Here is a 16,450-nt window from a genome sequence, read left to right as displayed (position 1 = left end):
TACGTAAGTATTTGCTATAACTTACTCAACTACTCATATGGTGCAAGCTAACAAATAACACCTTGAACACCTCGCGACCGTAATATATAAGACAAATATATTTATTTAAAGCGGTATTTCATACTTGCCCAGACTAATAATCTTTCTCAACAAAACGATCATATTAAATTAATGTATTAACATATATTAATTAAACTAAAAAATAATTTATGTTAGAAAACTAGAACATATTTATAATTTTTCATTTTATATGAGAATTCTTAATACATATATACATTTTCTTGTATTATTATGATTCTCATCTAAAAAACTTAATCGAATATAAATGGTGAATGAGGTGAAATCAAAAATTATATGAAGGCCGCGGGGCACTTTCACCAGGGGTCGTCAGCTTTCGGAGGCGCATTTGACCAGGTATACACCGTTGTTTACTTCTCCCATCCTTGTCTTTCATTGTAATTTACATCCAATTTAATATAGCCGTCTCTCTCTTATTTATAGTGAAAGGTCGCGTCTGTTAGGTGCGGTCTACTTCCAATTATTCTGTTATAACTTTTTAGGCCAACAACCTCAATATAAATTTATGACATAGTTTATGGAACTGTGCTTTTTGTTTCCTTATTACATATTCCGCGTAGAAAACGAAATTATGAAAGTATAAAGAATAATCGTGCTTGTATAAAAATTTTTTCTCCAACTTTCTCTTTTAATCTAAATCAAATCATTATTAAATATTTAACGGTTTATTATGTTGTTGGAATTTAAAGAAACCTGTATTTTTACTTAATTTTCTAATATCTGAATCATTTTAAAATTAATCCAGAAAGGATACGTATAGTCTTAGACGATATAATTTTAAATAAATTGCCTAAGATAATTCTAATTTAATTATAATAATTAACCAACAAGCCATTCAGCTAAAGAAAAAAAAAATATTTTTTTTAATAAAATAACAATACATTTATTAAATTATTAAAAGCAATAATTCTAATATGTCTCATACTCCATCAAATGTCACACGAGATTCCCCACGTTGATTGTCAAATTAGAATCACTAATTACTTCATAACCAAATATCCTGGGCCAACGTCATCAAGATGACCTTGAGCAGCCTTTTGTTAGACTAAAACATTTTATGTATTTGTTCAGCCAAAAAAATTGACATAGCAACCCGCATTGTAACACGTCACTGATGCCATTCGGTTCTGAACGAGGAACGCGCCAAATAAAACGCTGGACATTTTGGGTTATTCCGATGATATGACGATTCGAGACAGAATTATTTCCATGACGTAATTTACGTACATACAATGAAAATATGTAGAATGTAATCTTATTCCACATAGACTGTTTTCGGTCAAAGCTAATCTGATTTTCCAGGAATTAATCTCGATATTCCAGATGACATGCAACCTTGCGACAGACATTTAAATTGCATAAAACAGTATTGAATGGACGTGACCATATTAAGACCTCTTCATCCGTATCACGGATGCTCGCCGCATATCAAACATGCACTCCGCAGAATATTATAACAATAATTCTGAATAAAAAATATAAAATCTTATAAAACGCATTATGTCATAAGGAAATTTGCTATTTTATACAGGTTATTCATGCGGCGATGTTTGTTTGAAATTTACCGTTCTTATACACGTGAAACAAATTTTCCTCTGGAGGGCTAATTACGTAGTTGGCGAAAGAAAAACAAACAATCCAACTCATGTATTCATATGATAAATTTCGGGAAAAAACCCGTATTAACCCATCTATACACTAATGGTCTAAGTTACTTAAAAAAAATACATTCAAACTAAAAGCGTTATTGAAATACTGGCTATCACGTGGAAAAGTTAGTTTTATCCGAGGCTTCGATTCCAATACATACCTTCTTATGATTCCAGAGTACATTGACAGACGGCTTCCCGCGCCGGAAGTCGCTCTGGTCGATGACGTCATCATGTATGAGAGACGCCGAGTGGATCATCTCACTGATCATAGCCACCTGCCTCTGGGATGGCAGCAGTGCACTGTACAATATAAGCTATATATTAACTAGGCGAACAGCTAAAGATCAATTGAATTTCGGTACAAAATTAATAATTTTATCACCAGTTGGTATCTAAAGACGAAGTGTTACAAGATTTTCATTCATAAACCTATCACATGACGGTATTAAAATAGTTTATAATGCAAACTTGGTACAGAACCTTGGATGTAGAATGGATATATGACTAATGAGATTATTTGATCATCTTAAATACAGCTCCGCATACAAATAGATGGATGACTTATAGTATGGGAGCAATGGTAAAGGATTAGGTGCAGATTATTCTAACACTTTAACAATACGATTAACATTTATCACAGCCTTTGTAAAAATTTCACAACCTTACACCTGTACTGGACTTACTTCGTAAGCATACTTCAATATTTATTTAAAGGTATGCTTTAAATTTGATTTACATGCTTTGCGTAAGTCATTTGTTATGGTCTGTGTATTTTTGTTATGTTATAATACATCTTAAACCGATATATGTTGTTACTAAACCATATAAGTAATTTCCGTTATGGGTTCTTACTGATTGATTGAAACAAACTGACGGAAAATGTATTCATTCATTATAAATGATCTTAATTTAATGTATTAGAGTAGCTTATATCCAATGAAAAACAACAAGACTTAATAAGTAACAATGGCATTTAGTTACGGCCATTACTAATATAAAACACGATTTTACACTAAACTGTCAAAGTTATAATAATTTTCGTCGAACAACGCACTAATAAGGACAGCATAATAAATTAACACCACATTACGTGTTTGATTTCTACAGACGTGCTAAATGCCCTCAAAATTACATACTATGTCATAAGATTTTTTTTTTTTGTTATATCGAATTCATTTGAGGAAATACATATAAAATTAGGTAAGCTGTACACTATCTTATATATATAATCATAGCATAAGGATTGTAAATTATATTAATAGGACTGGTATAATGACAGCCACAGATGCATTATGGAACAGAATATCATTAACCACATAAATAATTCCGTACGCAACTCCTGTTCACGCATCGTACACAACGCTTTTTAAATATTCAAAATGTGTAGGGCATTCCGCGGCAAATCATACAGTACCTGAATAAAATACATAATAAGTGCGTATAATACGTATAATAAATAGTTAGATCTTTATTAATACCTATGGGACTTCTCCAGTCAAACGTTATGCGACTACGAAAGAAATACTTAAGTGATTTTAGATGTGTTAAATTCAGAGGCATTTTTTTAATGAAACGTAATAATATATCAAAGAATTTATTCTATTTAATTGTAATTCTACATTGTTTTTGTGATTATCAAAAATAAGTCCGACATTTCAAAAAGTATACAAGTCTATTTTTAAAAACAAAAAAAAAATATAGTAACATAATACATATTCATAGAAATAATTACAATAAAACACAAGGTAAGAACCGTTTTCTTAAAACAGCTACAGTTTTGATGCAATCTTGATTAGACAACATAACAAAAAAAAAATATTGCTAAATGTCATTGAATGAATCATTCACTTCATTAATATAATAAATACGGTATAATGTCAAAAAATAAGTCCGTGTGTCCACCAAAATATTTAGTATATAGTACGCTTTATTTATATAGTACGCTTTAAATAACAATGAATTTGTTTCCTTATAGCAAGCTTAGTTCTCCATAAAAAATTACATTAAACCGATCGACTCTCTTAAGCCCGCCATAAAACATATTTTTTTTATATATTTCCCACAACACCACGCGGAGTCGCGAACAAAACTAGTAAATAAATCAAACATTAGAATGTAAACGATAGTTATCAAACGTCTGGAGGCCGTATCCTCCCTTCTAAAGCCACATAATGATACCGCTGTATATAGGTTAGTAATTATTACAAAATATTTTTAACGTCACTCGCCTCTAAACTGTTCAGTGTTGTCGACCGAAAGCAATCTTTCAGATCCCAGATAATAACACTGTTTTATAAAGCTATAGAAGCAACTTGAACAGACAACCAATGATCCACTTATTACCTAACTGTATTGTACACCTGGGAAAAATCAGAGATGTCTTAAGAGCTTTTTATGATTTTCTTCGGAGAATCATGGTTCTTTGTGAAACATTTAACTGACAAAACTAACACTGATTAAGCGACTAAAAACTAACCAAATTATCTCCTGACAGATTATTCGTCTATTTCGAGTGCCGTAAGGTTATTTTTAATTAATTTTTATTCAAATACGAGCCAACGCTCCAAGTGATGGGTGCATGCTATCCTCAAGGCAAAGACAATGAACTGTTGACCGCAATTTGTTTTAATGAATTCGAAAGTAAAACGGGGCAAAAAATAATAATTTTAGTCATAAAGGACGCATTATACTAAAATAATGACTACAGACCACCCATTTGTACATACACTATCCTATCAAACGCACCCTTACGGCCTTTGAGTAACTTTACTATCGTACCCTTCATTCATAAAGTATCTGTAGAGATTACCAAATTTATCTATTGAGTACATTTACATACGCACCCTCACATTCATACTGTATATGAAATAAAGAAAATAAATTACCTATTTTCTCCGTATACGTGGTAATTTATGGCTTTCGCTGTCAATATGGCCACCATCGGCCTCAGAGCCTTGCCCTGACCATCGAAGTAGTATGTAGCTATCGTGTTCAACTCAGGCTGATTAGTGTTACGTTCTAGTTCCTGGGAAATAACAAATGTATATGAAATTATATATAAATATACCACTTATAAAATTGGAAAAACTCAGTAATCAATATATCAAATAACATAAAACTTTTGTTAACAATCAAAAACACAGAACAAACTTAAAAATACTGTTCTTTAATAACAGTTTAACATCCATCCTTCAGACACATATACGTGTTATTAAACAGCAAAATTATAAACGAATTGTTTGTTTTTTTTTTTAATTATAAATGTATTACAACGATTAAACGCTCGTTAGTAACCTGTAGTTTAAGTTCGTAAGCTAATTTTTAATCAGTCCAAGTTTTATTTGGCACCGTTAAAATAGGTATCAGGTATAAGAAGAGGCATAATTAAAATAAATATAATGAACATATTATGTATATATTATCAGCAGATAGTAGATAGACATTTACCACTCCCTCATTACGATAAAATTTTAACACGGCCATGTTACCAAACAGTTAAGGTATCTACTGGAGATATATATATTGATTCGCAGTAACGAAACATACCTCACGATACGGTATGCGAGACGACATACGACACGACTTACGATACGATACCGGTTTATTATAACAGAAAAAAAAAGAATTCTGTTTACGAATTTATGTGAGAAAAATTAAAATCTAATTTGTATTGTTTAAATATGAAAAATTTGTCGAATGCCTACAGCATTTTATCCATTCATAGTTTTCATTCATTCATAATACGAGAAATATTTTAGTTTAATTTAAGTACATTTTTCATTTACAATGAAGACGTAATCATCCAATGTCAAGTTTTTATACAATTGACACCCGAACGTGTTTATTAGTTCTTGTCTACGTCACAGTTGAAAATTACTCGGGAAGGTTGAATGTGAAAAATTAAAAATTAAATATATTCTTTGTCTGAATGATTCTAGAGTAGAGTTTATAATAAAGGCGGATGATTAAATATTACTATAAAGACATCTGATAACAGCTTTCGATGGCTTGTGACGTGGAGAGTGTTGGTTGTCGATTTTCATAGCGTCTAGCCCCGAAAGAAGGTCAAACGATTAAGTTTCACGCAGTTTCACACGACACTTTCCAACGATCTAACGCAACATAGCTCAGACATCTTAATGAAATTAACTTGGATCCAAGGTCTCGTACTTAGAGCCACATGACATTATAAAGAACAAATTAAAATCAATAAACAATTTAATTTACATGCTGCCATACTGTCCGGACATTATTTTCTCTGTCATTAAAAACATTGGTCATAGTTTAATAACAGAAAAAGAAACATAACAGAAATATATCTTGGTACTAATAACAACTATCGACGGTGCGGTAACTTCATTATAAAATACCACTCATTAAATAATTTTATAATTATCCCCGAATAGTTCAAGGCATACAACTCCGTAAATGAACATTAGTACTTAAGTTTTCTAGTTCTTCCGTTACGTGTCTGTTAAAAATTGAATAAAGTACGTCTTAAGTTTTATCTGAGTGCAAATAGTGAGATACGAGCTGGTATTATTGTAAATAAATATAAAATAATTCCCAGCAGTTTGGTATTTTTAAGAATATTAAACACAAACATTTACGTAAATTATAGCGCTGTATGAAATGATATTAAACTTATAAATGTATACTTACTCTAATAACAGTAAAAAATCAAGAGTCAATACAAATGATATCCAAGTCAAGGACATAACAAAACCAACGTCCGAAACGGATTTCAGCAACGATTTCAGAGCAATATGTTTAACAATAGTGTTGCTTTATCATTTAATGATGTCTTAATCTAGACTGATCGTGGGATATGTCGGTTGAAACACTGGGTATAATCACTTAAAGAATATACAAAATCCTTAAATGCCGCTATACAAAGTAGCGTTTAACCTACAATTTGATTTCATTGAAGTATTTTAAAAAAGAAGATTTCTTCTATCATTTATATACAGTTTTCACAACGTTATAGAACAATCACATCTCCTAATATGAAGACGAAAATTAAAGAGATATCATTCTCAAGCTTTCACGTTTGCTGTTTTAAATGACGTGTCGAGTTAATCAAAAAAAATTATGTTATAACATACGTCTGGGAAATGGTAGTATAGAAAATATAAAACCGGTAACTCGAGGCCTAGTTAGATACGAGTTGAAACAAGGAAAGTAGGCGAACGAGCGACTATAAATGTGGAGAAGACGTGGACCATTTATATAATGATTAACTGGTTCATTAAGATGAGATTTCATATGATTCGTGATATGTAATAAAGCTGGAAATTATATTGCTTTAGACTGGACTTCATTATTTTTCTGCGGAGGTACCAGTCTATTAATTACCAGCATTTAATTGAAATCCACGCTAAAATAGCAAGTATGTAAATTAATTCATTCATCACAGACGCCTATTGAATCCTATACTTTGTGTCGTAGAACCTAGAAAGTATATTTTTAAAGTGTTTTTTTTTCATTGTATCCATTTATCTGTACACCCTTCTCAAAAGGTCATTGACCTTTAATACACTTTCAAGGCTGCACACATAACTTGAGAGAAATTCTCATAATGGTATTTTTTCTTCGAACATTGAACCATGACTCAAAGTGAAAGAGAGATTGTTATTTATCATAAGGTATATTAAAATTTCCTTATGCTATCCTTCTAAACTATTGTCAACCGACAAATATAAAAATGTTCGAAACATTAAAGCGTCTGTTTATCATGAATATATAAAAGGAATTATTTTTAATTTACTTCTCAAAAAATATATGACGATTTATTAAAATTTTTGTTTAGAACTTTAAAGCAAAATTAAAGTGATTCTCGTAATAAAATGTACAAAAAAAAAACTGTGAAAAGCCGTGAAAATCTGGTAGTACTCTTCTTTTCATTTAAAAGCCTACATATCATACGTGAAAACACAATTATGAATGAAATACTGTAAACGCTGCGTATGTAGTGTGACAGAACAAACCCGTTGTAAATGTACAGCTCACTATAGCAAATACTCTACGGTGTCTATAGTAATCATCGTGATGAGCGCGTTGCACAACCGTCGCCCACTCGCGTGTCAGCACGTCATGACTTTGACATACTTCTCGATTAATGGACCAAAGTGACCTATACTCTCGAAATTTACTCGTTTTTTTTTTTGTCAACACAATCCGCACTATTAATTCACTCACATAAGTATAAATAATTGACTTTGAATGAAACCAATCGAATTTATAATTGAACTATTTTGTTATTGGGCCGTTGTTATAAAAAGTCGCTGGCTATGATTGATTTGTAGAGATAAAAATGGAATAACATTCAGAGAGCTTGAGGCATGTTTTACTTGTTGAATTCTCTGTATATATAGTTAATTCATCACGCTTACTTCGAAATAATTTAATTTCTTTTATGAAAAGTTTAGTTGTCACTACGTTATACATCAAAAGTCATTTTCAAACTAATGAAATCTTTAACAAATACTTATTGTATAGCTTCTCTTACTCCGTGAATGAATAAAGTATCTCACCGATCGTATATCTTCGTATATTCCGTTGAGGTCGTCCTCCAGAAGACGGTATGGGTCAACTATCTGTGTACCGTAATCTGGTAGAGAACCAGTGCTGGTGCTTTGCATGCTGGATGCCAACCTTCGAACTGCACCTGTGACAGTTGTACCCGAAGTGCCACATGCTGGTCCGCATGTCGTCACTCTCTGGAACAATAAATACGATTTTAAACCTTATTCCCTCTACGATAACCATAGAGAAATCACTATAATTAATCACGATTAGGAATATACTAACTAAGGTTGTTTTTCCATTGTTTTATTAGAAATATATATTTTTAGAAGGAAGTACTGTCTCCTTTAATGCTATTTTATCGTCTCAGGTATTGGATATTTATATATTTTATATGTTGTGTGACAATAAAGAATTTATATTCTTTTATAAGTGTGGATTTAATTACTTACTTTAAATAAGTAACGATGGAAACTTTTTCTAAGCCCCGTGTATGTACTTAAACGAGAGCTATTTTGCAACTTCACATATTTTTCAATATCGAGCTTTAAAATCATTGTTTAAGGAAGATTGCTAATTACGTAATTCCGATGAAAGCTAAATAAATATGCAAAATATATTTTAATACGTATATTTTGTTTAAAATTGTATATGTGTATGAAAGTTGTGTGTAAAGTGAATTAGGCAAGAAGTTACTACAACCATGGTGAAAGAAACGTAATAGTTCATTCATAGTGTACGAGACATTATGACATCGACGCGTTACATAAACGGAGCTTCAGTACAACTAAAACGACTTTATTCTCTAACTTTATCTTTACTACGCCATTAATCAATTGCATTAAGAAACTCAAAGTGATTTATATATATATTTAACTCATTTAGCTCTCGCCTGTTGTGCTGTCATGTATAGTAGTAATGGAAAATCAATAAGCTTATATTTTATAGTGAACAGAAAATAAAACAGTTGAAGTTTGAAGATTCTTTTGCTCAAAGATCATCGATATTAGCATGAAATATACTTTCATCCATACCACACAAGAAATAAAGCTTACTTTGGAGTTGTAGAAATAAATATTTCTGTAACGAACATTCCAATATCCATATAAGAATGCTTAAGGTCGAGAGGCTAGAGGCTTTCTCCGTGCAAATTCTTAACAAGAGATAATATTAACCAAGCAAATATATGCATATATGATTTAGACATTTAAAATAATTGTTAGTATGGCAGAATTTCAGTCTTATGTCCAATACACGTTGTTTTTGTAATTTCACTTTGTTTTCATATAGAAAACTAGATCAAAACATTAGAAAAAAATTTAAACATTAGGCAATATAATGTTGTATAAAAACGATTCAGTTCGAACCGGGGTGCGGCCGGTGCCCTTAGCTCAAAGCGGCAGTGACCGAGATCCGGGTTTTGTAATAGGTTTATGCAACATGCATGCACCTGATGGGCGACGTTGCAACACTCAGGTTTCGTTGCTGTATGCATGTATGCCGACGACCTGTCGTCGGTGAAATGACTTAAACTTATAATTACCAAATTAAATAATGTCAACTATCATGATATGATTCATTGTCTAATATTTAAAAGTTTAATAAACATCAACAGCAGGATGTATTCGCACTGTATAAGTGTCTCAAAATGTTATAACCTTACTACCAAGATATACTTGGCGAATGGCTTAGTAGATGTTTAGGCACATCGACGAATATGTTTATCCCTTAGATTAGTTTTCCCATGCGACATAAGCCGATAAATACGATGAGAACAATTTAAACCAACCCCGCGATGTATGCATTTATCAAAAATTTGCCATGATGAAAAATATTCTCAGTCAAAACACTTGAACATTAAACATATTTGTAAAACACTCCCACGTGGATGTAAAAAAACCAAACAGGGTGTTCTCTCGAAATAAATATAAATGACTCTCGAAACTCGCTCTCAAGGATTAATTCTTAATATTTAAATGTATTACTTGCGATTTTTACACGAATACTTATTAAATTATTTATAGTGCCAATATTCTTTTCTATTTAAAAACAACACAAATATTTTTAATTTCATACAAATTGATCTACAAAATTTTCGGTATGTGAATCTTTTGAAATGACCTTCAAAATACCAAAATTATTAAATATTGGTTAGTTTATCAGAGTGCTAACAAAGCGTATTAGTGTTTATATGAAGAACAAACTCAATGTGACATTGTAAATTGTTAACATACACTTAGAGGCTTAGAAACTTTCAATTTATTGCACGTGTCATTGAGACATATTACAAAACTAGATTTTTTCAGAATTGCCCGATTCGTTAATAGTTTATATCCAAGATTCCATCAAAATCTTAGCGAAGGTAATAAAATACGAATTAATCATCATTAAGACTTTCTCATGTATGTATGTATGTACATTTAAATGGTACTAAGTTTATCTAATAGAACGCGTTCTTTATTATTTTTCGGCTAAAATGCGTTTTTGATTACAGCGTCTGCCTGTATGAACGTGAGATGGAAGTGTCAGGCACTTGTATGCACGTTGTCATCACGTTTGCTGCGTAGGAGCCGAAACGTCGTGGTTATGTATGCAGGTATCCGAAAAACTTAGTTTCATTCGAAAACGAATTATCCTCTTAACTAGTACAGTATCTGAAATTGATATCCTATATTAAACAGCATCACCATATAGCATAGAGCATATAAAACCATACAATTGATATTCTAATTCTTTAACAATAATGAATCGATAACTTTTACAAAGACTTATTACGTAAATAATTATAATGTTATTTTGCTTCCGTCGTAAATATGCATCACACAAAACGAACAGTCACACAGTCGACATACAAATCACACGAATAGCATGGACCCCATCAATCACTTCATAGGACCTAAGTATAAATTAAAACTGTTTGGCAACGCGAGTAACTCATGACGTGGTAATGCTGTATTGAATTGTAATCGCATCCAAGTGATTTCACACGTGTCACGCGAAGTATAGCAGTCATATTTATAACTCTAGTTAATATTAAAATTAATGTATTTTTCAATATGAAAAATAGAAAATCAGAACAATTGTGTAGAAGAATAATTTAAATGATATATGAGACATGATAGATTTGTAGAAAATAAAGCGAAACCAAATAGAAAAATTGACTCGAATATCGAAACCATATATATATATTTCTTATTTGATATTACGTTCTGTTACTACTACTAATTGTCTAGTACAAAAAAGATTACGTAAAGTTATACAACTAGAAACGTGCTGTATTACCGTAACAAGTTTGAATTACATGACACATATATATTGTGTACCTTGTGTATTTATTATGTTTGAAAACAATTAACTAATAACATGTAATTGACTTAACATAAGGCCGCCTTGTTCTACTTACGAAATCCTACTAGGAGATATTTCATAGCATGACAAAATTTTAATTTGAATAATTCTCATATTATATACAGTCAAATAAAGTTACGCATCTACAATCGTCAAGATGGTTTCATTGTCACCAGGGCAGGGTCCAATAGATTTATATTTGAGATATCGAATAAAATCTCAAGTGGATCAAAACATAATACGCTGGTAATGCCGTAGGCAACAGTTAGTAATTAATAAGAATATATAGGGTAAAAAATGTGGAGAGTCTAGATTACATTATCTAAAGTAAGGATTTATTAAAGTAAAAAGATTTTAATGTCATTTAAAAAAAAAAATCGTTTAGCTTATTAATAAGTGTTTATTTGCTATTGTTTAAAAACTGTTTATATTTGTTATAATCACTATCAAATGCAATTTTTATAAATGTATCCTAGATTGTCGTGACCATGAAAAAGCAACACGCGTACATATATGTATTGTTTCATAGAAATTAAAAAAAAAATACGTCACGATTCTTAACGGGAACTTAAAATATACTTTGCCGCTAATACAAATAACAACTACTGTAAGTCGTGTATAATTAAATTTGAAAAAAATTATAATAATTACAATTAACATTAATGATGCACATTTCATTTGCGCACGTAAAATTGCATGCGAGAGACGCGCGTAACGAACGGTACCCGTTAGAAAGTCGCCCAGCCTTACTAAAAATAGCTGCCGACAGTCATAGCCACGTCCGATTTATTAGCACATATATAAACGTCCCCATCAATCCACATACATACATATAATGTAAATGAAATCAAAATCGAAAAAAATATGGTAACGACAGAAAATAATTTAAAATTATTTTAATAAAAATCGATACCAGAAAATTGTAAGAACTGCGCTGAAACGTTTTCTTATGAATTATTTTTATTTAAATTTTATATTACAATGTTCTATTGAAATATCTGTTTATGATTTTATTGAGATAAAGACTTAAACGCGCGCCTGCGTATGCGCAACATTTTTGCGATCGGCGTGCTAACTACATTATGGACTAGAATTGAATTGCTTATTAAATAACCGAAATTATAACAAAAGTGAAACAAAATACTTTTTTCTATACTCGTATATATATACATATTTATGATATATATATGATATAAGTATTTGATTATTTATTTTTAGGCCACATTTAAAATTGATATCTACAAATATATCTATTATCATCCTTAGTATTCGATCATTACGTCTCGATTGAATGGTGATTTATTCACAAATAAATAGCTAAATAGTTATAACAGTAAAATATAAATGACACATTATTCCACGTCTTTAAATTCAATTAAAAATACTACCTTCACGTTAATGTCAAAGGTTGTTATTCCACCCGGAAGCACTTAACAATAACATCATTTTCTTTTGTGAAATTTTCAACTGACAACGAGTAATTGCCGAGTTATAAAAAATATATATATTAAGCCACATTTCTTTCAACAGCTTTACGTTTCCGCGTTCTTCGAGGATCATCATCGACGAGGAAGAATTATTTAGGCGCAAGATGACCTCGGACGATGAATATAAAATTGTATATTATTTTTAAAAAAATATTACACATGTCGTTGGATGGAATGCAGTCAGTTAGCATTATAAAGATAAAACACCGAGTCAGAATGTAAAAGACATAAGCGACTTTTTTCTACATAACCGTATATAAAATTAAATTGTTTATATTTAAAAATAATTACATATAAAGATATAAAGATGACTATGAAAATGTAAATGGCATACCTGAATTAAAGAAATAAAATTAAATTTAAAGCCACTCCTTGAAGGTGTTCCCCGACAAATGTACATTGTAATTCAACTTTAATAGCGCAGAAAATCCCCGCCGATACAGCTTGAGTTATTGTTATTCAGTTAACAGGACAGTTTAAAAGATATTTTTAATCTCAAATATCACACGTACGTGAGTAACGTCTTGGGGGATTTATTCTAATAAAATAAGGGGATTTTGCTAGCTCCGTATGTTATTTTGAGCTGAATGCATAAAATATTCTTCCAGAGAAGCGTCTGTGATGAAATAATTGACGTGGACAACTATTGTAATGGTTTTTTTTATGATGTTTTTAATGCTTTTACCATTTTGGTTTTCTATCACCTCACTCACCTTGTGTCTTATAATATCTTATTATATCAACTTAAAAAAAAAATTATAGTGTTGGCTACACAAAAGAATTAAGAACACTTTGCAGTGCCATTTTGGGACTTAAGGTATTTAAAATTAGATACTATTTGGAATAAACTAAATAGTACAGCTTTCAGCCCTAATTGTATCAAATTCAAATAGGTGTATATTAAACACTGCTTACAGTCAACTAGATTTATTAATAGATTAACACTATATAATTTTCAATTCCACAATAGAAATAATATCAAATGAAAAAATATAAAATCCATAAGGTTATTGAACTTTTCCTTTCATATTCGCCATTAAATATCCAACTATTAATATTCTTAAGGGTAAATTATTTTATGTAATAACAGGTTCATAAGAAAATGCCGAAGTGTGTCAAACACCGCGCCTTTGCCACAGGTCAGAAATCAAGGACAAACCTTAGTAAAAGTAAAAAGACTACACATATCACGTTTAGGTTAAAGAAATATGTTAAAAAAAAACAGATTCTGTTGATAGCAACTTTTTTTTTTGTGTATGTATTTTAATATTAATCCTTTGTAATTTTTATATATATGTCACTTTTTGATTTTATTTTCGTATCAAATAAACATTTAACAATCAGGACCTAGAGACTGGAATATTTCTAAAAACTATACAAATCATTGTTAATTTACAGAATATAATAGAATAATTATCATGATACATTTTTCATTATTTGAAAGTCATCACAAAGCATCTCCACAGGTTAATTCAATTAGAAGGCACTTATATGAATAAAATTGCAAGCCAGCATCGTTAATAGTAATATCTGTTTCCATTGTCGCTATTACTTAATGCATGTGAACCATTTGAATGCATAGAATTATAATATTTCGAATACATATTATAAAACGAGTTGCAGTGCCACGAATTACAAAACATAGAATGGTCACGCTCTCAAAAACTCAAATCACTAGTGTTAGGTTATAAGGTGGCAACCTATACCGTCTAACCTGCACTATAAACTTTGTAACATCTAGGTACTTTAAGTAATCACAGTCTTCATTTAAACCGCTGTTATTTTAACTGTTAATTAAAAAAAAATTACACTATTTATAAGTTATGATAAATCTATAAGTAGAATGTTACGCGATGGATACATAGATAAAAAAAAAATCGAACTTCATTATACTTAAATGATATTGAGGTCAATAGTCAGTTATAGAAAACGATTTGTTTAACACAATTCATTAATATAACTTTTAAACATTAATTATAATCTGAAAGAGACGGCAGCAGAAAACTACGGCTAGTTTTTGGCAGATTTTTTATCTTTATATATTTATTTTTATGGCACGTTAAAACTAATTTAAATTTAAGTAATGTGATGGCACCTAAGTCGTTGGTTTGCAATTAATATTGCTTCCATGCCACTGATGAGTTCATTGTTTGCAAGACTTGAAACTGTCTTGCACAATTGTACCAACTAAACATTCAAGCAAGGACGTCCAGTCTACGATGGCCTCTGTGCACTAAGTTTTTAGATATTCTTGATATCTCCTGATTTATTGCTAAGTATTTTCGCAACAAATATTAATATTATATGTATTCGTACGAATATGAGAATTCATTTCAAAGAAACCATTCTATGACGACCAGCTGTGTATAAGTTTAGAAATTAATTAAATTATATATTAACAATATAATCATCTCTTTAAAGAATCTATCGTATAAATTGGTTAAGCATCTTAAAGCTAGCTCAGATTGAATTAATTTTGGCTTTTTTTTTAAATTTTATGACATCAAAAATATAAATATTTTCATTTATACAGGTGATATGCACAAAATAAAATTAAAACTACATATACATTATAAATAAGATTTTACGTATTCTAGATAAATTATATCTAATCACAGGCATTTAACGTTTTGACTATAATTTACTACTAATTAATAATAAATAGCTATACGAATACAGTTGCTATGAATACTGGTTAAAATTGTAGGGCAAGACGATTTAAGCGAAGTCGAAATATCATAATTTATTTCTATAATATTATTAAGAATTTATGTTAAGATTGGCCAATTGAATAATGTGATGTATTCTTACGCAAAACGCTTCGATATTTAGATACGTGTGGCAAGAGAAACGTATAACGTAAGAAAAACTTATAAGAATTGTGTCAATGGATCGAGAGGAATTTTCAACGGCAAGAACTAGATACGAAGCTGTATTTTGGAATTAACATCACGTAATTTAGTATTGAAAAAGTGTTGCAAGTCCAAAATAACATATGCTAAGCGGTGTTCGTTACTGCAAATGTCTTGTACAATGATGCCGACAGAATAAATAGGTATGTGTTCCGTGTTGCTATTGAGAATAATTTAAGCGTTTCGCACTATGGAGGTTAATATGTAAAAAAAAAATAACGAAACTTTAATTGTTCTTAATATTTAAGTTGAAAATAATAGAAAAAAAATATCTCTATTTATGACACTTGAGAATTCTTTATTTTAACGAGTCTTTAGATTCATTCTTCGATTTTTCTTCTTACATTCTCAAAATTTCGGTTCTTATTTGAATATATTTGAATCATGTATTCAAATCTTAGTTCAACTTTCACCGTCTTCAAGTTTTAATACTATCTTTCAAATACAC

General features: G+C 30.5%; 1 protein-coding gene across 1 annotated transcript in view; it reads right to left on the bottom strand.

The window, feature by feature from the left end:
• The window catches only part of LOC116766823 (all trans-polyprenyl-diphosphate synthase PDSS1), a 28,731-nt gene that overhangs the window by 11,149 nt on the left and 1,132 nt on the right, over positions 1-16,450 (bottom strand). The window contains exons 2-4 of the mRNA XM_032656943.2: positions 8,264-8,449; positions 4,616-4,755; positions 1,889-2,030 (exon numbers count right to left, since the gene is read on the bottom strand). Coding sequence (XP_032512834.1) covers positions 1,889-2,030; positions 4,616-4,755; positions 8,264-8,449 — 468 coding nt within the window. The remainder of the gene's footprint in view (positions 1-1,888; positions 2,031-4,615; positions 4,756-8,263; positions 8,450-16,450) is intronic.

This window comes from Danaus plexippus, chromosome 10 (assembly GCF_018135715.1).
Source record: "Danaus plexippus chromosome 10, MEX_DaPlex, whole genome shotgun sequence".
In the NCBI taxonomy this organism is placed as follows: Eukaryota; Metazoa; Arthropoda; class Insecta; order Lepidoptera; family Nymphalidae; genus Danaus; species Danaus plexippus.
This window is presented reverse-complemented; position numbering and strand designations above follow the sequence as displayed.